This window comes from Lissotriton vulgaris, chromosome 4_1 (assembly GCF_964263255.1).
Source record: "Lissotriton vulgaris chromosome 4_1, aLisVul1.2, whole genome shotgun sequence".
In the NCBI taxonomy this organism is placed as follows: domain Eukaryota; kingdom Metazoa; phylum Chordata; class Amphibia; order Caudata; family Salamandridae; genus Lissotriton; species Lissotriton vulgaris.
In genome coordinates, this window is record NC_141691.1 from 1319507842 (window position 1) to 1319533625 (window position 25784).

Sequence of the window (25784 nt, forward strand, 5' to 3'; positions counted from 1 at the left end):
TGAGGGGGCAGCAGTCCCCTCAACCCTTCTTTGCTCAGGGGCCAGGCGAACTGAATTAGGGCATGGTCTGACCATGGAACCCCCCTAGGGGGAGACATAGTGATCTCAAAATTCGAGCACACCAGGTCCAACCAGTGGCCGGCCTCATGGGTGGGAAAATTCACCCATTGCGTGAGGTGAGCCAACGAGAAGGCTTCGGCTAAGCGGACCGCTTCCGACGAATCCACCGCGTCCATATGAATGTTAAAAAGTTAGCACTTGTCAAGGGTAATAAGGCAACCTATTGTTAGTCTATGGGAGAGAGAGAGCCTTACAGTAGAAAAAAATGAGGTTAGGAGTTTTCCACTGCCAGGGCATGCAAAACTTAGGTACAAATGTCCTACTTCTAAATACATATCACCCTGTCCTATGGGACTTTAAGGCCTAACCTTGGGAGACTTATAAGTATTAAAAAGGAATGTTTGGAACTGGCAAAAGTTTAATTTGCAATGCTTGAAAGCAGTTTAACATTGCACTATGTGCTGCAGTTCCAGGCATGAGATATGTTTTAAAAGGATACTTCAGTGGGTGACACAATGAGTGCTGCAACCCACTAGCAGCATTTCATTTACATTCACCGGATACATGTAGCACCATCTACTAGGGCCTTACAAGACATGTGCCAATAAGATGTAGTCCAATTTTACCACATTTTAAGAAGCGAGCACAAGCATAGGTAAAGTGTACAGAGTTCTAATACCAGAAAAAAAGCGACTTAAGCAAGGTGAGGGAGTATGGTAATAATTTTGGGGGAATACTACAATGCGATGGATGTCCGGTCCAATAAACATATTCAGAGAAAAATACATTTACACTAGGAGGGAAAGCAATGCATTGTCTCACTTGATGGCCTTCAAACTGTGATATTACATAGATATAAATGAAAGTAATGTCAAATAAGACTTGTATTCTTGTCAAAGAGAATCAGAGTAACCACTTGTTCCAAATTACATCATATAGTAAAACATGATATGGGTAAACACAAAATCTTGTAGCTTGCAAACAAGGGCATTTCTTCTTGCCGACCACAGAGCAGGGATAACTTTAAAAACCAAGCACTGCAAGCAGCACATAAAACAAAACACTTAAAGTTGGGTCTAAATATGTATGTAAATACACTATATTAAATCAATTAACCTTTTTTTTTACCAATTTTCATTAAAAAAACAGGATATTATTGAAAAAATAGAGACATAGTATATTTACATACTCATTAAGTTCATGCTTCAAGTAATTTTGTACATCCATTGGAAATTGTTTCTGTTAGAGGGAGGAAATATTCTTTCCAAATAATTTGTGCATTCACCAAAGAGTCCATGTCTACTGCTGCTACTCCTGAGAACCACGCACCTCATGCTGCGCAATGGAAGCATTCACTTCCAAGTGGGATAATACAGCCAATGGCCAATACCATAACCCTGACAGAGAAATATTCCTCTGGGGATATTCTAAAATATAAAGGCACAGGAGTAGATTTATCAGGAGCTTGTGCTGTCTCAAAATTATGTAAAGTGACACAACGTCTTGATAAAGTGTTTACTTTCCACTACAAACAGTTGTTTGTTTTGTGCTGGAAATATGCCCTTGATGTAGGGCGAATATCACTTTGACCTACCTTGCCTCAAGAAGATATTCCATGGGTGGTATTTGTTATTTCCAAGGCTACCACTCACAAATTTTGACACAAAGCCAGATTTATATAGGTTGACAGATGTGGCTTTGCCAAAAAAATAAATCCTCCTTGTGACAGGCATTTAGTAGGAGAAATATATTTATTTTAATGTTATTTATTTTAGTATTTATAGAGCGCATTATACCCAAAGGTGGTAAAGCGCTAGGGCTAACACAAGGTGAGCAGCTGACTACATGAAAAAGAGACCAGAAACACTACCATTACAGGAGGGAAAAAGCCATGTTTAATAATAAGAAGCAAGAATTAATGGTCCTCTAAACCTGAGCATTGAAAGAGAAGGTATTATCAAAAATCATCCCTAGATTTTTTCCTGAGCCACCAGAGGTCTGACCATACAGAAGCCTATTCCCCAAAGATCAAAATCTCCATTTTGTGTGCATTCAGTTTCAACCACTTCTCTTTCATCCAGATGTTTATTTCAGACATAGAGCATTTAAATCCTTCAGCAACCAGCAGCATGTAATGTGCTATAAAAATTATGATTTAGGTGTCATTGTCATAGGACAACCCCTGTAAACCAAAGGACCATACCAGCTTGGCTAAGGGGGGATATATCAATTAAACAGGGTGGGGCTAAGGGAAGAGCCTTACGAAACCTCACAAGAAAGCTGAATAGATTCTACCCTAAAATTTCCACAACTTATGGTATAGGTCCTATTGGTCAGAAAGAACTCCTACAGGGTCAGTATGGTATCTATGAACCCTTCCTGGCAGTCTTTGCATCAAGTGGGAATGAGACACTGTATCAAATGCTGCGGACAGGTCCCACATTACCTGAATGGCTGAGCCTCCTTGATCCACCCAGCAGTGAAAGTGATCAGCAGCAGCCAGCAAGACCCAATTAGTACACTGATGACTCCGAAAACCATTCTGAGAGAGATCCAAAAGATCCTGAGTGGTAATGAACTTGCCCAATTCCTGGTTGATGCATTTCTCAAAATTCTTAGCTGGCGTAGGTTAAGAGAGAAAAGGACAGAGACATTTTAAGGTCTCAGGATCCCCACTGGGTATCCTTTTGAGGGTGACAACTATTGCCTCCTTCCATAATTGGGGAAATGTTCCTGTTATAGGTATCCGATTCTATACATTTTCAAGCAAGGCAGCAATCAGATTCAGTACCAACTGTAAAATTCTGGGGGGCCTGGGAAATTAGTAGAGTCTGATGTCATGTGCATGAGAAGATTTTTAACTTTTGAGTGAGATATGGGGGGAAGGTGGATAACGTAGCAGTAGATACCTGGTTAACCAACTCCTCATCTTTTCCCATGAGGAAGGGACTATCCTCATTCACATTAAAACTAGATTAGATCTCCAGTATCTTATCCCTAAAATATACATCAACGCTGTTACAACAGTCTTGAGACTTTTACACAGCTTGCTGAACCTGGGAGTGCAGAGATTTTTAAGCACTTTAAAAGGTTTGTTGGGAGTACTGGTGGCAGATCCTATTTTTATAGCAAAATACAAAGGCATAACCACCATAATCGCATGTTTGTACCTGAGAATCAACTCTTTGTCATTATATTTTTCTTCTGGTGAAAGGATTACCCTCCATCTCCTTTCTTGCCAACTGCAATGACATCAGAACTCTTTTAATTCCAAGGAGCAGATGATTTGATTCCGGTACCAGTTTTATTAGCAATAGGGGCAATCAGATTGATGGAAACATTGAAATCATGTGATGTAGGTTCCAGCAGACTTTAATTTCTTCCTAATGACTCATTCAGTGCTGATTCCATATTTTGGAGGATATTTTATTCCATCACCAAAGATGCATGATTGACAAAAATGCCAGCTGATATATGGCCTGCTATGTGAGTAGAGGAGTTCACCATTTGAGAGAATCCAAAATCCTTCATGAATTCTAGGAACCTCACAGAATCATTACATCCTGTATCCTCCAAATGGAAGTTAAAATCACCTCCAATAGTAAAATTGGGGTTGGAAATATAGGGTTCCAAAGCTTGGTTCCATGTCTCAAAGAACTTAATGCGAGAGCTGGGGGTAGGTGGGCGCTAGTTTTTTTATTAGCTTTAATTCGGTACCATCTCAATGGGTATCAGAAGAAGTCAAGATAGTGGGGTCTAAAGTGCAGTTGATTCACTTTTTACAAATCATAGCCAGATCTCTTCTCCAAAGGGTTCTATATAACCTGGCAATAATGTAATCAGGAGGAGTCTTCCTTTGGCCAGGTCTCAGTGATGAACAAACAATCTACGTCCTGGCATAGTATCAGCTCACTTGTTTCTGTACTGTGTTTGACCATGCAACATGCATTAATTAAGGCATAAGAAATCACCTGCTGCCCAGTTACCCTTAACAGGCATTATCCAAGCCTTACATCTTTCTTTACTTTTTAATGTATGAGTTCCGGAGTCCAACGTGCACACGGGATGCCAATTGCAATCCATACAGCAACCCATAGGAATATTAGCTGGGTTAAAAATGTCACATTCCCCCGCCCCAGCTTTAGGGTGCCAGTTCATGAGATCAGAATTACAGTGTTGAAAATGCTTACTGTCTAAGTTCGAACGGGCAGCATTCCTATTCCCTGGCGCCATCCAGTTGCAGATGGACAAAGACGGCCTTGCCGTTAGCGTGCCAGCTGCACTCTCGCTGGACGCATCCGCACATTGTACTACTTTTTATCCCCATTAAACACATGAGGTTAGTGCTAGAGCGCTAACCTGCTCTTCCTCGCGGCACAATCAAAATGGTTATCAGGAAAGGAGAAAAGAAGGCACAGCGTCAATGTGGACTCTAAATGGCACCGCAAGATGAGTGCAAAAGGGAGAAAGAATAAGAGACTTAACAACCTGCAATCACCATAAATATGGCAGCAACCTCCATTTTTTCGATTTAAAAATCCCAACATATAATCAGTCAAATCGCTCCCTACATACATTTCTCGTAAAAATTCTCAGACCACATTTGTGCTGATCCAATGTCTGAAATGTTATAAAGTCTGTTTGAGGCACAGGATTTTGTACTTGAAGACTACTTATCCATTATAAAACCTACGCTAAATATCACACACATCTCTGCACTAGGTTGCAAACATGTGTGCGTGAAATGTAATGGTGGCATCTTTTTGGCAGTGCTTCATGCAGGTACCTTAGCAATTTAACCCCACCCTTAAACTCCATCTGTACATGACGATTCAGTACTTCTTTCAAAGAGGTCCACCTAGTCTCAAATTCTTGTCTGCTGGCTAGTTCCAAAACCATTCATGGACAGCGTATGTTGAGCACCCTTTTGATAACAGGTTTTTCCTTTTAAGCAAATGACTATGATTGCAGAACGAATGCCTGTCCATACTTAGATAGCAACAAAAGGCCATTTTCAACAGCTCACATTTGATTGGATCCGGAGTCTGCCTCTCACTTGTTTAACTTGCCAGAACTGAAAGACAATGAATGGGGATTCTTAACAGGATCCTGGGGCGAAGTCTGTGTCTTGAACCTGGACAGGACAGGCAAACCGCGTGTTTCAACTCCAGATCTGCGGCTCTTAACCGGAACCTTTTCTAGATGTGTGCCCAATAAGTTGAGGACTTAAGGCATTGTCAAATCTGTTACAAAATGGACAACCAAAAGCCATCCAGAGTAGGTTACATTGATCATGTTCAGTGATGACCTGTTACACGCTTTTCTGCCGTTATACAACAATATGCAAAAACAACAGGTGATGGACCGAATGTGGATCAATGTCACACACTCACCCCAGTCCAAAGATCTGGGCCCAAATCCATCGTTTTTTTGCACTCCACGCCACCCTGGGTTAGACAATGGCGATATGCAAATCAGCTCTGACCCTGTGCCCCATGGGAACAGTCCAGTCCGAACTACAAAAGCCATGTCCTTCCCAGAACGGAATCAAGCATCCGAGGACCGGACCGGTTTCGAGGTAACACCTCTCATCAGCCCGGCTAGCTTGACTCCAGTGGTGTGGAGTGCCTGGGACCCACGTCTGGGCATCCCCAGCGCACTTAGGGCGGAATATGCAAAAACAAGAGGTGATGGACCGAATGTGGATCAATGTCACACACTCACCCCAGTCCAAAGATCTGGGCCCAAATCCATCGTTTTTTTGCACTCCACACCACCCTGGGTTAGACAATGGCGATATGCAAATCAGCTCTGACCCTGTGCCCCATGGGAACAGTCCAGTCCGAACTACAAAAGCCATGTCCTTCCCAGAACGGAATCAAGCATCCGAGGACCGGACCGGTTTCGAGGTAACACCTCTCATCAGCCCGGCTAGCTTGACTCCAGTGGTGTGGAGTGCCTGGGACCCATGTCTGGGCATCCCCAGCGCACTTAGGGCGGAATATGCAAAAACAACAGGTGATGGACCGAATGTGGATCAATGTCACACACTCACCCCAGTCCAAAGATCTGGGCCCAAATCCATCGTTTTTTTGCACTCCACACCACCCTGGTTTAGACAATGGCGATATGCAAATCAGCTCTGACCCTGTGCCCCATGGGAACAGTCCAGTCTGAACTACAAAAGCCATGTCCTTCCCAGAACGGAATCAAGCATCCGAGGACCGGACCGGTTTCGAGGTAACACCTCTCATCAGCCCGGCTAGCTTGACTCCAGTGGTGTGGAGTGCCTGGGACCCACCTCTGGGCATCCCCAGCGCACTTAGGGCGGAATATGCAAAAACAACAGGTGATGGACCGAATGTGGATCAATGTCACACACTCACCCCAGTCCAAAGATCTGGGCCCAAATCCATCGTTTTTTTGCACTCCACACCACCCTGGGTTAGACAATGGCGATATGCAAATCAGCTCTGACCCTGTGCCCCATGGGAACAGTCCAGTCCGAACTACAAAAGCCATGTCCTTCCCAGAACGGAATCAAGCATCCGAGGACCGGACCGGTTTCGAGGTAACACCTCTCATCAGCCCGGCTAGCTTGACTCCAGTGGTGTGGAGTGCCTGGGACCCACGTCTGGGCATCCCCAGCGCACTTAGGGCGGAATATGCAAAAACAACAGGTGATGGACCGAATGTGGATCAATGTCACACACTCACCCCAGTCCAAAGATCTTGGCCCAAATCCATCGTTTTTTTGCACTCCACACCACCCTGGGTTAGACAATGGCGATATGCAAATCAGCTCTGACCCTGTGCCCCATGGGAACAGTCCAGTCCGAACTACAAAAGCCATGTCCTTCCCAGAACGGAATCAAGCATCCGAGGACCGGACCGGTTTCGAGGTAACACCTCTCATCAGCCCGGCTAGCTTGACTCCAGTGGTGTGGAGTGCCTGGGACCCACGTCTGGGCATCCCCAGCGCACTTAGGGCGGAATATGCAAAAACAACAGGTGATGGACCAAATGTGGATCAATGTCACACACTCACCCCAGTCCAAAGATCTGGGCCCAAATCCATCGTTTTTTTGCCCTCCACACCACCCTGGGTTAGACAATGGCGATATGCAAATCAGCTCTGATCCTGTGCCCCATGGGAACAGTCCAGTCCGAACTACAAAAGCCATGTCCTTCCCAGAACGTAATCAAGCATCCGAGGACCGGACCGGTTTCGAGGTAACACCTCTCATCAGCCCGGCTAGCTTGACTCCAGTGGTGTGGAGTGCCTGGGACCCACGTCTGGGCATCCCCAGCGCACTTAGGGCGGAATATGCAAAAACAACAGGTGATGGACCGAATGTGGATCAATGTCACACACTCACCCCAGTCCAAAGATCTGGGCCCAAATCCATCGTTTTTTTTGCACTCCACACCACCCTGGGTTAGACAATGGCGATATGCAAATCAGCTCTGACCCTGTGCCCCATGGGAACAGTCCAGTCCGAACTACAAAAGCCATGTCCTTCCCAGAACGGAATCAAGCATCCGAGGACCGGACCGGTTTCGAGGTAACACCTCTCATCAGCCCGGCTAGCTTGACTCCAGTGGTGTGGAGTGCCTGGGACCCACGTCTGGGCATCCCCAGCGCACTTAGGGCGGAATATGCAAAAACAACAGGTGATGGACCGAATGTGGATCAATGTCACACACTCACCCCAGTCCAAAGATCTGGGCCCAAATCAATCGTTTTTTTGCACTCCACACCACCCTGGGTTAGACAATGGCGATATGCAAGTCAGCTCTGACCCTGTGCCCCATGGGAACAGTCCAGTCCGAACTACAAAAGCCATGTCCTTCCCAGAACGGAATCAAGCATCCGAGGACCGGTTTCGAGGTAACACCTCTCATCAGCCTGGCTAGCTTGACTCCAGTGGTGTGGAGTGCCTGGGACCCACGTCTGGGCATCCCCAGCGCACTTAGGGCGGAATATGCAAAAACAACAGGTCTGGTCCTCGGATGCTTGATTCCGGTCTGGGAAAGCTATGGCTGTGTAGTTCGGACTGGACTGTTCCCATGGGGCACAGGGTCAGAGCTGATTTGCATAAAGCCATTATCTAACCCAGGTGGTGTGGAGTGCAAAAAACGATGGATTTAGGCCCAGATCCTTGTACTGGGGTGAATGTAAGACATTGATCTACATTCTGTCCATCAAATTGTTTTTTGTAATTTTCTCCCTGAGTGGACTGGGGTAGCTCAGACGTGGGTCCCAGAGCCTCCACACCACTGGAGTCAAGCTAGCCGGGCTGATGAGAGGTGTTACCTCGAAACCGGTCCGGTCCTCGGATGCTTGATTCCGGTCTGGGAAAGCTATGGCTGTGTAGTTCGGACTGGACTGTTCCCATGGGGCACAGGGTCAGAGCTGATTTGCATAAAGCCATTATCTAACCCAGGGTGGTGTGGAGTGCAAAAAACGATGGATTTAGGCCCAGATCCTTGTACTGGGGTGAATGTAAGACATTGATCTACATTCTGTCCATCAAATTGTTTTTTGTAATTTTCTCCCTGAGTGGACTGGGGTAGCTCAGACGTGGGTCCCAGAGCCTCCATACCACTGGAGTCAAGCTAGCCGGGCTGATGAGAGGTGTTACCTCGAAACCGGTCCGGTCCTCGGATGCTTGATTCCGGTCTGGGAAAGCTATGGCTGTGTAGTTCGGACTGGACTGTTCCCATGGGGCACAGGGTCAGAGCTGATTTGCATAAAGCCATTATCTAACCCAGGGAGGTGTGAAGTGCAAAATACAATGGATTTAGGCCCAGATCCTTGTACTGGGGTGAATGTAAGACATTGATCTACATTCTGTCCATCAAATTGTTTTTTGTAATTTTCTCCCTGAGTGTACTGGGGTAGCTCAGACGTGGGTCCCAGAGCCTCCACACCACTGGAGTCAAGCTAGCCGGGCTGATGAGAGGTGTTACCTCGAAACCGGTCCGGTCCTCGGATGCTTGATTCCGGTCTGGGAAAGCTATGGCTGTGTAGTTCGGACTGGACTGTTCCCATGGGGCACAGGGTCAGAGCTGATTTGCATAAAGCCATTATCTAACCCAGGGTGGTGTGGAGTGCAAAAAACGATGGATTTAGGCCCAGATCCTTGTACTGGGGTGAATGTAAGACATTGATCTACATTCTGTCCATCAAATTGTTTTTTGTAATTTTCTCCCTGAGTGTACTGGGGTAGCTCAGACGTGGGTCCCAGAGCCTCCACACCACTGGAGTCAAGCTAGCCGGGCTGATGAGAGGTGTTACCTCGAAACCGGTCAGGTCCTCGGATGCTTGATTCCGGTCTGGGAAAGCTATGGCTGTGTAGTTCGGACTGGACTGTTCCCATGGGGCACAGGGTCAGAGCTGATTTGCATAAAGCCATTATCTAACCCAGGGTGGTGTGGAGTGCAAAAAACGATGGATTTAGGCCCAGATCCTTGTACTGGGGTGAATGTAAGACATTGATCTACATTCTGTCCATCAAATTGTTTTTTGTAATTTTCTCCCTGAGTGTACTGGGGTAGCTCAGACGTGGGTCCCAGAGCCTCCACACCACTGGAGTCAAGCTAGCCGGGCTGATGAGAGGTGTTACCTCGAAACCGGTCCGGTCCTCGGATGCTTGATTCCGGTCTGGGAAAGCTATGGCTGTGTAGTTCGGACTGGACTGTTCCCATGGGGCACAGGGTCAGAGCTGATTTGCATAAAGCCATTATCTAACCCAGGGTGGTGTGGAGTGCAAAAAACGATGGATTTAGGCCCAGATCCTTGTACTGGGGTGAATGTAAGACATTGATCTACATTCTGTCCATCAAATTGTTTTTTGTAATTTTCTCCCTGAGTGTACTGGGGTAGCTCAGACGTGGGTCCCAGAGCCTCCACACCACTGGAGTCAAGCTAGCCGGGCTGATGAGAGGTGTTACCTCGAAACCGGTCCGGTCCTCGGATGCTTGATTCCGGTCTGGGAAAGCTATGGCTGTGTAGTTCGGACTGGACTGTTCCCATGGGGCACAGGGTCAGAGCTGATTTGCATAAAGCCATTATCTAATCCAGGGTGGTGTGGAGTGCAGAAAACGATGGATTTAGGCCCAGATCCTTGTACTGGGGTGAATGTAAGACATTGATCTACATTCTGTCCATCAAATTGTTTTTTGTAATTTTCTCCCTGAGTGTACTGGGGTAGCTCAGACGTGGGTCCCAGAGCCTCCACACCACTGGAGTCAAGCTAGCCGGGCTGATGAGAGGTGTTACCTCGAAACCGGTCCGGTCCTCGGATGCTTGATTCCGGTCTGGGAAAGCTATGGCTGTGTAGTTCGGACTGGACTGTTCCCATGGGGCACAGGGTCAGAGCTGATTTGCATAAAGCCATTATCTAACCCAGGGTGGTGTGGAGTGCAAAAACAATGGATTTAGACCCAGATCCTTGTACTGCGGTGAATGTAAGACATTGATCTACATTCTGTCCATCAAATTGTTTTTTGTAATTTTCTCCCTGAGTGTACTGGGGTAGCTCAGACGTGGGTCCCAGAGCCTCCACACCACTGGAGTCAAGCTAGCCGGGCTGATGAGAGGTGTTACCTCGAAACCGGTCCGGTCCTCGGATGCTTGATTCTGGTCTGGGAAAGCTATGGCTGTGTAGTTCGGACTGGACTGTTCCCATGGGGCACAGGGTCAGAGCTGATTTGCATAAAGCCATTATCTAACCCAGGGTGGTGTGGAGTGCAAAAAACGATGGATTTAGGCCCAGATCCTTGTACTGGGGTGAATGTAAGACATTGATCTACATTCTGTCCATCAAATTGTTTTTTGTAATTTTCTCCCTGAGTGTACTGGGGTAGCTCAGACGTGGGTCCCAGAGCCTCCACACCACTGGAGTCAAGCTAGCCGGGCTGATAAGAGGTGTTACCTCGAAACCGGTCAGGTCCTCGGATGCTTGATTCCGGTCTGGGAAAGCTATGGCTGTGTAGTTCGGACTGGACTGTTCCCATGCGGCACAGGGTCAGAGCTGATTTGCATGAAGCCATTATCTAACCCAGGGTGGTGTGGAGTGCAAAAAACGATGGATTTAGGCCCAGATCCTTGTACTGGGGTGAATGTAAGACATTGATCTACATTCTGTCCATCAAATAGTTTTTTGTAATTTTCTCCCTGAGTGTACTGGGGTTGCTCAGACGTGGGTCCCAGAGCCTCCACACCACTGGAGTCAAGCTAGCCGGGCTGATGAGAGGTGTTACCTCGAAACCGGTCCGGTCCTCGGATGCTTGATTCTGGTCTGGGAAAGCTATGGCTGTGTAGTTCGGACTGGACTGTTCCCATGGGGCACAGGGTCAGAGCTGATTTGCATAAAGCCATTATCTAACCCAGGGTGGTGTGGAGTGCAAAAAACGATGGATTTAGGCCCAGATCCTGGTACTGGGGTGAATGTAAGACATTGATCTACATTCTGTCCATCAAATTTTTTTTTGTAATTTTCTCCCTGAGTGTACTGGGGTAGCTCAGACGTGGGTCCCAGAGCCTCCACACCACTGGAGTCAAGCTAGCCGGGCTGATGAGAGGTGTTACCTCGAAACCGGTCCGGTCCTCGGATGCTTGATTCCGGTCTGGGAAAGCTATGGCTGTGTAGTTCGGACTGGACTGTTCCCATGGGGCACAGGGTCAGAGCTGATTTGCATAAAGCCATTATCTAACCCAAGGTGGTGTGGAGTGCAAAAAACGATGGATTTAGGCCCAGATCCTTGTACTGGGGTGAATGTAAGACATTGATCTACATTCTGTCCATCAAATTGTTTTTTGTAATTTTCTCCCTGAGTGTACTGGGGTAGCTCAGACGTGGGTCCCAGAGCCTCCACACCACTGGAGTCAAGCTAGCCGGGCTGATGAGAGGTGTTACCTCGAAACCTGTCCGGTCCTCGGATGCTTGATTCCGGTCTGGGAAAGCTATGGCTGTGTAGTTCGGACTGGACTGTTCCCATGGGGCACAGGGTCAGAGCTGATTTGCATAAAGCCATTATCTAACCCAGGGTGGTGTGGAGTGCAAAAAACGATGGATTTAGACCCAGATCCTTGTACTGGGGTGAATGTAAGACATTGATCTACATTCTGTCCATCAAATTGTTTTTTGTAATTTTCTCCCTGAGTGTACTGGGGTAGCTCAGACGTGGGTCCCAGAGCCTCCACACCACTGGAGTCAAGCTAGCCGGGCTGATGAGAGGTGTTACCTCGAAACCGGTCCGGTCCTCGGATGCTTGATTCCGGTCTGGGAAAGCTATGGCTGTGTAGTTCGGACTGGACTGTTCCCATGGGGCACAGGGTCAGAGCTGATTTGCATAAAGCCATTATCTAACCCAGGGTGGTGTGGAGTGCAAAAAACGATGGATTTAGGCCCAGATCCTTGTACTGGGGTGAATGTAAGACATTGATCTACATTCTGTCCATCAAATTGTTTTTTGTAATTTTCTCCCTGAGTGTACTGGGGTAGCTCAGATGTGGGTCCCAGAGCCTCCACACCACTGGAGTCAAGCTAGCCGGGCTGATGAGAGGTGTTACCTCGAAACCGGTCAGGTCCTCGGATGCTTGATTCCGGTCTGGGAAAGCTATGGCTGTGTAGTTCGGACTGGACTGTTCCCATGGGGCACAGGGTCAGAGCTGATTTGCATGAAGCCATTATCTAACCCAGGGTGGTGTGGAGTGCAAAAAACGATGGATTTAGGCCCAGATCCTTGTACTGGGGTGAATGTAAGACATTGATCTACATTCTGTCCATCAAACTGTTTTTTGTAATTTTCTCCCTGAGTGTACTGGGGTAGCTCAGACGTGGGTCCCAGAGCCTCCACACCACTGGAGTCAAGCTAGCCGGGCTAATGAGAGGTGTTACCTCGAAACTGGTTCGGTCCTCGGATGCTTGATTCTGGTCTGGGAAAGCTATGGCTGTGTAGTTCGGACTGGACTGTTCCCATGGGGCACAGGGTCAGAGCTGATTTGCATAAAGCCATTATCTAACCCAGGGTGGTGTGGAGTGCAAAAAACGATGGATTTAGGCCCAGATCCTTGTACTGGGGTGAATGTAAGACATTGATCTACATTCTGTCCATCAATTTTTTTTTTGTAATTTTCTCCCTGAGTGTACTGGGGTAGCTCAGACGTGGGTCCCAGAGCCTCCACACCACTGGAGTCAAGCTAGCCGGGCTGATGAGAGGTGTTACCTTGAAACCGGTCCGGTCCTCGGATGCTTGATTCCGGTCTGGGAAAGCTATGGCTGTGTAGTTCGGACTGGACTGTTCCCATGGGGCACAGGGTCAGAGCTGATTTGCATAAAGCCATTATCTAACCCAGGGTGGTGTGGAGTGCAAAAAACGATGGATTTAGGCCCAGATCCTTGTACTGGGGTGAATGTAAGACATTGATCTACATTCTGTCCATCAAATTGTTTTTTGTAATTTTCTCCCTGAGTGTACTGGGGTAGCTCAGAGAGGTGGGTCCCAGAGCCTCCACACCACTGGAGTCAAGCTAGCCGGGCTGATGAGAGGTGTTACCTCGAAACTGGTCCGGTCCACGGATGCTTGATTCCGGTCTGGGAAAGCTATGGCTGTGTAGTTCGGACTGGACTGTTCCCATGGGGCACAGGGTCAGCGCTGATTTGCATAAAGCCATTATCTAACCCAGGGTGGTGTGGAGTGCAAAAACGATGGATTTAGGCCCAGATCCTTGTACTGGGGTGAATGTAAGACATTGATCTACATTCTGTCCATCAAATTGTTTTTTGTAATTTTCTCCCTGAGTGTACTGGGGTAGCTCAGACGTGGGTCCCAGAGCCTCCACACCACTGGAGTCAAGCTAGCCGGGCTGATGAGAGGTGTTACCTCGAAACCGGTCCGGTCCTCGGATGCTTGATTCCGGTCTGGGAAAGCTATGGCTGTGTAGTTCGGACTGGACTGTTCCCATGGGGCACAGGGTCAGAGCTGATTTGCATAAAGCCATTATCTAACCCAGGGTGGTGTGGAGTGCAAAAAACGATGGATGTAGGCCCAGATCCTTGTACCGGGGTGAATGTAAGACATTGATCTACATTCTGTCCATCAAATTGTTTTTTGTAACGTTATACAACAATAAGCACAAATCAAGGGCAAATCAAAAAACGCAACGGAAGTCTTACACATAAAGACAGGCAAGTTCGTTTGCAACATTGCCACTGTGCTTATAATTTTGAAATGCTTCTGTCCAAGCTCCGGTTTATGGTCAAGTTCATCTGAGACATTTTAGGGATCTCACAGCATCAGATGATGAGGAGGGTGGAGATCTTCTTGCAGTACAGCATACCTATGTCTTCATGAGGTGGTGAGGAGTTTGTGTTGTGGGAGCCCTACTTCGATCCAAGGAAGGCAAAGCCAAACAACCAGGAAGTGACAGAGCATAGACTGAACAGCACCTGGATTCCAGTGAATTTCTGAGGAAATGACAACTAGGGTACTAATCGCAAATCCTTTGAAAATGAGTCCTAAATGAAGGCCACTGCCACAATCATTGACAATGCCAATAGTTAAGGCTTTTTATTTTGAGTGCGTAAAGGACATCATTGATAAGTAATTTCATGAATTGCGTAGAAAGGTGAGTAAGTGACTGTAAAATGAGCAAACTTTTGGAAGCAAGAGTGAGTACATGGACCACTGATCGAAAGGCAGCAGTGTGGAGGATGAGCATCCACCTGTCACCAATGAGACTCCAACCAACACAGCACCTACCTTGTCCTTCCATCCAGTTACTCAACATGCTATTCACTCATCCACCAAGGGACTCGCACACTAATTAATTCACCCATAAGCCCATGGATACCTCACCCCTTCATCCATTCATGATTCACTCACCCATTCGCCCCAGTACTTACTCATCCAGTCACGCACTTAATCACTCGCTCATTTATTAAACCATTCATGACCCAGTCACTCACCATCCATACACTTATCCATCATTTGACTCCAACATTCAGCCACTCACTGATCAACCGAAAAACACACACAACCAATAGAAAAACGTCTTAAAGAAAGCATGTTGGTTTTGTAGAAACGTGTTTAAAATTAGCCCCACTCTGCTCCCCGCAAGCATGCACTAATAGCATTGATGTTTCTATGGATCAATAAAGAATAGGTATAGTTTATTTTACGCTTGATTTGCTTTTAGATGTTGTTGTTATGGTTGATTAAAACTTATTTCATGGTATGATGCATACACACACTGTCGAATGGATGCTGGCTGACGTTAATAAATTATTGAAATTCCTGGTCTGATAGCACTATAAATGCATATGAAGCACTCATTATTTCGACTCTTGAAATGTGAATCCTTTTCGCACTCCATAAGTGCTGACACTTCCCTTGTCATACGTTAACTCCGCTGTGTTTTCTCAACAGTTCTTGTCTTGCTGGCTCTGGCTGTGAGGCAGCGGAGGAAGCTGTCACAGTTTGCAGAAAAAGGAGAAGGTTTCAGAGAAAACATTGTCAGGTATGATGATGAAGGGGGCGGAGAAGAGGACACAGATGCATTTGATATTGCCGAGCTGAGGACCCACCCTGTCATGCGAACACAAAAGAAAAGACGGCAAATAACCACAGAAATTCAAAGCCTGTACCGCATGTCCTTGAGGCTGGGCCCTGACAGTGATGTGTTCAGAGAATTTATAAGAGAAAAACTTCACGAAGCCAATACAGACCCTTGCGCGCCTCCCTTCGATTGCCTGCACATGTACGCCTACGAGGGGGCGGGCTCACCGACTGGATCCCTGAGCTCATTGGAGTCTTTCCCCTCTGACCTCAATCTGACCCGTGATGACATTGCCACGTGGGGGCCCCACTTCAGAGAGCTCGCCGCCATGTTTCGACCCAAAGAAACTCAAGAGACCCAAGCAAAAAATATGTGAGAGAGACAGACAATTGTTTAGAAAGTTTGTCAAATCTGACCCCGGGAGGCTTGATCAAGCTTTATAAACACTGGAAATATCTAAACAAACACTAGTTGGTTTAATATAACCACCAAAGCTAAAATTCTTCGATTGTTTTGCTCGTGTTCCATGCACAATGTCAGTGTCGTGCTCGTGTATTTTAAAAAGTAGAACAAATCGTGACATTATATACACGCTTTCTATTGTATTTATTTTTTATTATAAGTCTATAAATGCATATGCCAGTTTAGCGTTCAATGTAAAAAGGAGAAACTGTATTTTTAGTGCCAATTTGCCAATAAACGTGAATCTGTCTTTTGAAGTATACAGTAAATGGGATATTCAGCCGTAAGTAAATGTAAGTGGTAATTTCTGGTCTATGTAATTGAATGGAAAAGGGCAGAGTGAAATGAGGTAAGTTCTGCATCGATGTTCATTTCAAGAGCTATATATACCCTCTTTTGCTGCATACTGCATAAAACTAAATACATGCCACGACATTTGTCCTTTTCTTAAGGGCTTACCAAATGACTGGTTTCCCAGCACCCACGCCGCCCACTCCGCAGAGAGAATATAAAATTAACAGCACTGCCTTACTTTACTGTTAAGGTATTAAAGATCCTTAAAATGCTAAGCTGGTGGCCATTAAATGTTATCGTTAACATTAGATAATACGATTGTAAAACACTTTTATGTTATGAGAGCTCCTCAGAAGATGATCCTGTGTTATCCAGTGAAAATCGAATTAGACTCCAATATTGGTTTTGTGCTCTTCTGGCTAGGACTTTAAACTTATTTTCAGTGAATTATTAGTTTTAAGAAGTAAAATAATGTAACTGCTGCTGCTGTTGAATAAGTGAAACTATGACGAGTTCTCAAGTAGAAGTCAGTTGTCAAGCATTTTTCCTTCAACTGCCTGAAGCAGAAGAGGCATACCTCAAACATAACAAATGCAGCTAGATATGCAAGCCAGGGGCAAAGATTGTTCCACAGATTGCAGATTGAGGCAGGGCGATATAGGGACAGCAATCTTCTCTGCACCTGTCTTTGGAGACCCGGCGAACGCTTAGGGTATATTTACAAGACCTATCGCCACCACAACATCACTAAAAGTGATGTTGTTGTGGTGATAGGGGCTTTGCCTTATTCACAAGGCAGAGTTAAGCCACTTAACGTGGCTTAACACCGCCTTGTAAATTAGGCACCCTTTCACGCTGTACTTAGCGTGAAAGGGGAGGGCAATGGGTGTTGCGGTGGGTGTTCCACTGCAACACCCATTGATTCTGGCACTGCCCCCTATTTACAAGGGAGGCGCCACAATTAGGACCAGGGAAAACCTGGTCTTACCCTGGTACAACAAAGAGAAATGTTTCATTTCTCCTATTTTTTCCTGATTCCTTGTGTGCTGCTTTGTGTAACACACATGGAAACAGCAAAACGCCAATGATTGTTTATGTGAAGGAAGGTCTCCCTTCCTACACATAAAAAATCATTAAAAAAAAAGACATTTTATATCTTCTATATGTGCTGCATTAAGCAGCGCACATAAAAGTTACAAAGTGCCATTTAAAGATTGTTTATATGCAGGAAAGGAGACTCCTGCACATAAACAATCTTCCCCTCAATCCAGACAACCTGCAGTATGCTGCAAGGGAACCTGGGTTGGTGCTAGGCTGCTAAATTTAGCACCACCGCAGGAGGAAACGCAGGTTTGCACCATATTCTTTTGAATATGGTGAAGCCCTGCATTTCTAAAGTGTCGTAGCCTTCTTGGCTTAACAACACACTTCACCACTGTGTTGTAATTAGGCCCTTATTTACTTAGGGCTGTAATTTAGAGTGTGGCTGAGGGTATACTCCTTCACAAAAGTGGAGGATGTCTCTGTGCTGTTACAAATGCATTGTAACCTATGGCACTTGTAATATTGTGTACAAGATTTGGGATGCGGTATAGGGGATACTCCTTCGCTTTTGTGACAGAGTATGCCATCTGCCCTTAATTTGAAACCCCACAGCAGTGACACTACCTCTGTGACTCAAGGCATTGGTATTTCTCCTTGCATGATATCTTTTGGTAGCTCACAACATGGAAATTGTGGAAAAAGGCTCTTTCATTCATTCTCAGTATTTATGCCTGTATGAGAAATGTATTTCAGAAATATACTGGCTCATTGTAAATTCTGACTGACTAACCTCTTGGTGGTTCAGATTTAAAGTGGCCTTGCTGATCAAGGATAGGGCTGGGCTGGCCTACTGGGCATAAGGCGTTTTGGGGGGCTGGCATGTTGGGGCCAAGTGTCACTGCTGGTGAAGGGTGGTTTTGTTGCGGGTGATCTGCTGGCCACATTTCTACTTGCACAGCTTCTAAATAAACATTGCAAAAACAGATCATTTTAAAGTACACTTTAAAACCATTTGTTTTTTCATTGTAAATGTTGCCGTGTTGCAAGTAGAAATGTGGCCCGCTGGTCCTCTGCAACAAATCTGGCCCCCACAGCAGTTAAACTGACCCTCTAACTGCCAGCCCAATGAACCACCCAGAGGAAAGTCCGACCCTGATCGAGGAGCAGAAAAAAGTTATGACTCCTAAGTGTTTAGTAAATTAAATGGATACTATAAGAAAAAGGCTTATTAGCTGAGAGGGGTGAGAGCCCCACCAAAGTAATAAACACAATCCTTGTCAGTGTGAACCTCAAAAGTCACTAAATAAATCTGTGTTTAACTATCTGATAGCTTGAGATGCAACCTGTCAGGCTTAACTTAGAGGCAATGAGCAAAGTATTTATGTAGCACTCAAACATTAATAATGTGAAAACTTAACACAGGAATAATCCCAAACCAATTTAGAAAAAGAGAAAATATGTATTAACTAACATGACACTAAAAAGACAGATATACAATCAATAGAACTGAAGTTATGGGTTTTTACTATTTTAAGGTGAAAATAGTGACAAAAAGGCATGAAGTGCCAACTATTGGTATCTGGTCACGCCCGACTGGGGAGAAATCAAAAGCTTAGGCTGACCACAAAGGGGTGCCAATAGGGTACAGGATCAGGTGGAGCCAGCTGGGAGTAATACATTTTTTCCCTGGTGTGGGAGCTGCATGCAATATTCTGCGTTGTTCTGTGTCTGGCCCATCAAGCCGAGGTCAGGAGTTGTGCAGTGCTGTGTTGCATGGATCTGTGCCACAGTGAGGTGCATCAGCTGGAGCTGCTGATCAGGAGCTGCTGGGTGCTCTGATGGAAGCACATGCGTCAGTGCATCATCCTATGTCGAATCCGGTGAAAACTACTTGTGTGCTGGGTGGAGAACTGTTTGACTCCAGCTAAGGGTCCAGGACCATAAGGACAGTACTTGAGGGGTCAGGACTCACTCCCACAGAGATCAGCAATGGGGCCAGGTCTGGAAAGCAGGCAAGGCCTCTGGAACCTTGTTTTGTCACTGTAGCTCGAGCAGGAAGTAAGACAACTGACCTATTGAGCCACTTCTGGGGTCTTGCGTTCAAGTTAAGGCAGTCATATTTTACTTCTGCACCCAGCAGGGCAGTCCATCTTCTGAATCTTCTCAAGCCAAGTAGTATTCTGATGAGAGGTTCTCTGGCTGTCACTTTTATGTGCAGTGCCAGCCTGTTGGTGGGGGACACATCCTGTTTGATCCTAAACTGAATCTAGTCAGTTCTTCGTTTTCAACTGGGTCTGGCTCCACGGTGTCCAGTGAACCAAAGGGCAGGCAGGCCCAGGTGTGAGCTGCATTTGCCAGTGACAAGGTAGGCATCTTCTGAAGGCAGGAAGGGACTGGGTGCAGCCCTAAGTCAACCATGTAAGGATCAGGAAGGGTAGGTACAAACCCCCAGGCCATCCTGCTCGGGAGAGGACCACCCTCCCCACAATCCAAGCCCTTTTGTTCTATGTCTGGAAGGAATACACATCTCACCACAGGACAGCCGTTAACATATGGTCATTTCCAACTGTGACAGTCTTTCACATCTTCTGTGGACACATAGAGGTTCTAATACAGTCTAAAACCCCTGAGCTGGATGGAGTAAGGCTGAGGAAAGAGCATCTACAAAATCACCACGAGTAATGCAGATTCTATAGTGACTATGGCTAACAGTGCCAGTGAGGGAAACCTCCTCTTGTTATCACCTGGCAACTCTTTTACTAAGAATCAGACCTAAATTGCTTCCTAGTGAGTGAGACAGACAAAAGGCCAGATTTACAAGCCCCTTGTGACACTTTTGCACCACTGTTGTGTCACTTTTGTGACGCAGCTGCGGCTTAAACAATGCAGCGAATTTACAACGTGACGCATCTAGGGAGATGCATCACATTGTAAAGCCCTGCGTCAAATTACACCTGTGTCCGGTATAACGTATGCAGGGTGGGCGTTCCCATGCAGGAAAGCCTCGTAAAAGTGATGCAGTAAAATCTACAAGATTTCACTGAGCCACTTCTAGGATGCCACTGCGTCAAAACCTTACGCCTGCTTGAAGCAGGCGTAAGGAGCGATGCAGTACAATAAGTATAGGCCTCAACATGCATTGCTGGAGTTGCGTCATGCTTGCGACACCACTCCAACAATGCGTGACTTTTGGGCCAACAGATTTTTAACGCATCTGTCACTCCTCGCACCAGGGTGCGCCATATTGTAAATATGGCGCATCCATGGTGGCGCAAGGGTATTGCAGGCTGGCGCAGGGAAACTGATGCATCTCTACAGATGCGTCAGTTTCTTGTAAATCTGCCCAGCAGTGTTTCCTCTCTCTGATATTATAAGGCTTGTTCTCACAGCTGACACGCTTAGGGGCATATTTACAAGCCCTTGTTAGCACCACAACATCACTTTTAAAGACATTGTGATGGCGATACAGGCTTTGCCTTATTTATAAGGCAGTGTTAAGCCACTTAACGTGGTTTAACTCTGTCTTGTAAATAAGGTACCCTTTCATGCTATTGTTAGAGTGAAATGGAAGGGCAATGGGGGTTGCTGTGGGTGACAGTAACACCCATTGTTTATGACGCTGCCCCATATTTACAAGGGTGGAGTAAATATGGGGCAGCACCAAAATTAAGACCTGGGAAAATCTGGTCTTACCCTGACGAAATGTGAAGTAATGTTTAATTTCTCCTTGTTTTTGCTATTTCCGTGTGTGCTACGCTGTGCAGCACACTTGGAAACAGCAAAATTACTTTGAATGTTCATTTGCAGGAAGGTGTCCCTTCCTGCACATTAACAATCATGAAAAAAATTGACGATGTGCAACTTCTATGTGTGCGGCATTAAGCAGCACACAATCGCAATTTAGGATTGTTTATGTGCAGGAAGGGACACCTTCCAGCACATAATCAACCACTTCCCTCAATGCAGGCACCCTCCCTCACCCTTGCACTGTGGTGCAAGGGTGCCTGCGTTGGTGCTAGGCATCTAAATGTAACACCAGTGCAGGGGGAAATGCAGGGCTGCTCCATATTCTTCTAAACGTGGAGTGGTGTGGCTCACTGGTTAGAGGCGGCAGACCCAGAAGCAGAGGACAGCCCTTAACCAGGGTTCAATTCCTGACGCGGCAGGGTCGTGAACCTGGGTCAGCGGACTCGATAATTCTCGCCTCGGTGCCTACTCTAACCAGGGATCACACTCGGCAACTCTGGGCATTAGCTTGCCTCATTTCCACAACTGACCCCCCACAAACGCCAGGGATGCCTGGTTTCGCCTTGGAGATACCCAGGGGGGAACATCTCACAAGGAAAGCCAGGACGGGTTCCCCAGTGGTCTATAACACCAGGACGCCTCCGGGTAGCAGTGTGCTTTACAAGACACACACATTTACATTTAAACATAGTGCAACCCAACATTTCTAAGGTGACGGAGTGTGTTGTTAGCCTTCTTGGCCTAACAACACTCCACAACACTTTCCTTGTGAATAGGCCCCTTAGTCTTTGCATTGCTTATGGCCTGCAGCTATTCATTCAATAATGTGCTAGAAGAAAACATAAATAGGAATATATCATCCTCCAGCACTATTAGATCCATTGTTTAGATAGTAGCTCTAAAGTGGGGGTTCAGTAGAACCGGGCCTTTGCCAGATTTTCAGGAAAATAACTGACCAAGTAAATGATTACCATTTACATTAATATAATGTACATTTATCTTATATGGACATCCTAAAATTCTGTCATGAATCCAGAATACCTTGACCTAAGAAAGTCACCCTGTGTTAGGGGGCATTAAGGCTACCATCATGATCATAATTATGGTTGTTTCAGGTTGCAGTAGGAGCCCGATTCATCATACAAGCTCTTGCTTACTGTTGTATTATCAGAACAAGAGTGTTTCTGTGCTTCATCTAAATACTAGTAGATCTTAAAGAAAAGTCACCTCACTGTGGTTTCAAAACTTCATTCAGTAAATTACTTTTTGGGAAATACCTACCGAAAGAACAAGTGAAAAATGTGGTTGAAATCCACACACAATTATTTAAGGCCTTATATTGTTTTTCATTGTTTTCTTCCTGAAACTACATGCTTTCCAGCAGGGGCGGCTCCTCCATTTGAGCAGAGGAGCGTCACCCTACTTAAGTGCCCCCCAAAGCCACCGAACTGAAAAATAAAATGGCAAGTCATTACCATTTTATTTTTCATCGGTCCTGAACCGAGCTTCAGGATGGGCAGGGCCTCCTGAGTAATAGCAGGGAGGAGTGGTCGGCAGAGGGCTGCCTTTGCACTTTTTCAAAGTGTGCTTGTCTTTTTGGCCATCTGGCTTGCGGTGGCCATCTAGACATGCGCAATTTGAACCTCTCAACCCAGCTGTCTTAAGAGAGCTAGGTTGAGAGCAAGTGCATGCATCCAGTGCCCTTGGGAGTGCAAAGAAAGGCTGCTCCCGCCATTCAGGGCACTGCTTGCATGCTGGTTAACAGTATGTGAGCAGGCCAGGATTGGTTGTGGGAGTTTGCTGAGGCCTGCACAGCAGTCCCAGCACAAGAGTCCGGAGTGAGGAAGATATCATCAATCAGGAAAGTTTTTTTTTCTTTTTTCCCCGCCAGCGCACTCACACATTTGCCCACCCCCTCTCTCAGTAGATGCCAGTCACCACTGCTCTCCAGTGATATTAACAACAGCAAATTGATTGGTATCAAACAAAATATACCTGTGGAAAAAAGAAGCAGTTTCGATTGTTACACCTGCTGTTCAAAAGAGTGAAAGTAACTATTTAATTCCACATTCATGCAGAATAAAGAGAAGCGCAAAATTACAACGTCACATCACAAGACAACAAGACATCACAAGACAGCAAGGGGACAAGAAATGTGTGTCTACTAAGATACAAAGGTTAGCCTTAGCAGTGCTCAATTTCTCAATTTTAGTGTATTCATAATCTAATGTTGTGTATGAAATAACAGCTTAACTATGCCCACTAAAACATTTCCACATATACTAGAGAATAAATATATTTTATATTTTTAATAAACTAGTTTTAATGGGGGTTCTATTGTGAATCCTGATATCATTTACTCTACAAGCTTCATATTTTAAAATTTTCCGTAATGTAATTGAACAATGTCTGGGTGTGAGCGTATTGCACAGTGGCAATCACCTTAAGGTTCTGACAATAGGTGTACAAAGATTTTTTTTGGCAAGCGTCTTGTAATTCTCACATTCTTTGGATAATGGCCCAAACATCGGAAAGTTTTTTTTCCATGTTAAGTTTCTCACACACTGTTTTTCCCTTTTAAGTTGTTAATTGAAAAAACAAAAACACAACATTCATAATGTTCAAAGTCGCAAGGAAAACATTTCTAAATTTAACTCACAAGAAAAGAACACTACATTTCAGAACTGACTAAATATAGCCAGTTTGTGGAGGAAATGCAAGGAAAGCAGACAGCTAAGCAAACTACAGGTAGGCTAATAATCAAAATCTGTACAAGATATCATTGGTTGCCAACCCGCTTTAGAATCTCATAGCCATAATGATTAGAGTAGGAAGAAGTTCTTGCTTACTTGGACTTCGTCCCTGCAAAGCATCCCGGAGTTGTACCTAATTGTCATTTGATAATACTATATGAATTCTTCCAGTGAAGACTGACTAATCACAAAATTCCTATGTAGCATGAACCTGGTGGCCACAGCACAGTTTGGGGGTGATTGAAAGGTCTGGAGGAGGAATAGTGGTATCCTTTATTTGAGCAATCATGCTGCCTACAACACCTAGACTATGTATTTTAGATTTATGACCTTGCAGTTAAGGCTACTTGGAAATTACTAGTGCTCACAAGTTCTTTGGTGATCAACAATCTAGGATATACACTAGTAAGGCTGAGGAGTTTGATATATGGTATAGCAAGTATCTTACAACAGCTTGATCAACGCAGCAGCACATCAGTAAAACTAAAGCTGTTGAGCTAAAAGCTTCCTCTTTGAGTGACAATCGGGTAAGAGGTAAGAACAGCTCATTTAACGATACAGCCAATATATAACAAACAAAAGCACCAAAATCAAAGCTTTCTGAACATATTGAGATTTTATCAACGAAGATACTACAAAAAGAGTAGTGTTCAAAAGCTTAAAGTAAAATTCAAGAATTCTCAATGAAGCAGTTAATCTGGAATTCAATATGCGTCAATGTTGATCCACTTGGAAAAAGTGACAGAATCAACAAATTCCTAATTGTCCATGTAGTATTTCAAGGGGACTTAGTGCTCAACAAAAGCTGAACTATGGTGTGTTTGTCTTCCTTCAGTATTCCAACTAAGCAAACTATGGACAACACACAGAACACAGTGAACCGGGGACCTGAGACACAATGTATGGAGAGCCTTTATCAAATTGGTTTGTGCTGAAAGTTATCCGCTTCAGCCAGACGAGGGATTTCCTGGGTTCCCCGAGAAATCTCGGTTTTATAAGAGCGCCGATTCACCTTTAGTCGCCCTCTAACTATTACCCAACGGATCACTCATCTATTCTTCGGGAATTCAACAAGGACACATATATACTGTGTTACGATTTTTACCTTGTGAGTCTCTAATCAACCTTTATCAACTACGGATGGCCACGGGCCCCGCCGGGTCGGAAATATCACCGGTGGAGTGACCTATACCGGGTTCACGACACGAAAGCAAGCCCTGAGGAGTCGCGAACACCCTGTTCCTAACGCGACGAAACTCGTGTCGGCTGGTTGTGGAATTATTAAACTCTTGAAAAGTTTGGTGTCGAGAGAACCTACGAACATTGTTGTCTATGTCCTCACTAGTTCACATTGTGCATGTACCTACAGGAATATTATCACCCATTGATTATGTGTGCATAGGCAAACTTTGTTAATAGTTTTTTGCGTGTCTGTTGTCACAGACACTCTTTTGAGCGTCATTGCCAGATTTGTGAGCAGCACACTTGACCACTGCCAATTCTTTTGGTAACTGGATTGCCTCCAGTAATTCTTTTACAACCTTCCCATTCCTGATCGGAGTACCTGAAGAGGTCAGGAAATCTCTTTGCAGCCACAATTGGCCAAAATCATGCACAACCCCATAGCCATACTGGCTGTCCGTATATATGGTTGTTCTCTTATTTTTCCCAGCTTTACAGGCTCTGGTTAATGCAATCAATTTGGCCACTTGTGCAGACTTGACTCAAAACAAACAGGATGCTTCTATTGCATGTTCTAATGTGCACACTGCATAGGCAGCACTTAAGCCACCATCCTTATGTCTTAGACATGAGCCATCCACAAACAGTTGGTAATCTTCAATAGGTAAGGGCAT

General features: G+C 45.4%; 1 protein-coding gene across 1 annotated transcript in view; it reads left to right on the forward strand.

Annotated features, from left to right (window-relative positions):
* Nucleotides 1-16355, forward strand: part of CDH19 (cadherin 19) — a 1234526-nt gene extending 1218171 nt beyond the window's left edge. The window contains exon 12 of the mRNA XM_086965550.1: nt 15499-16355. Within this exon, the coding sequence (XP_086821676.1) occupies nt 15499-16004 (506 nt within the window). The 3' untranslated portion in view covers nt 16005-16355. The remainder of the gene's footprint in view (nt 1-15498) is intronic.
* The last annotated feature ends 9429 nt before the right edge of the window (nt 16356-25784 follow it).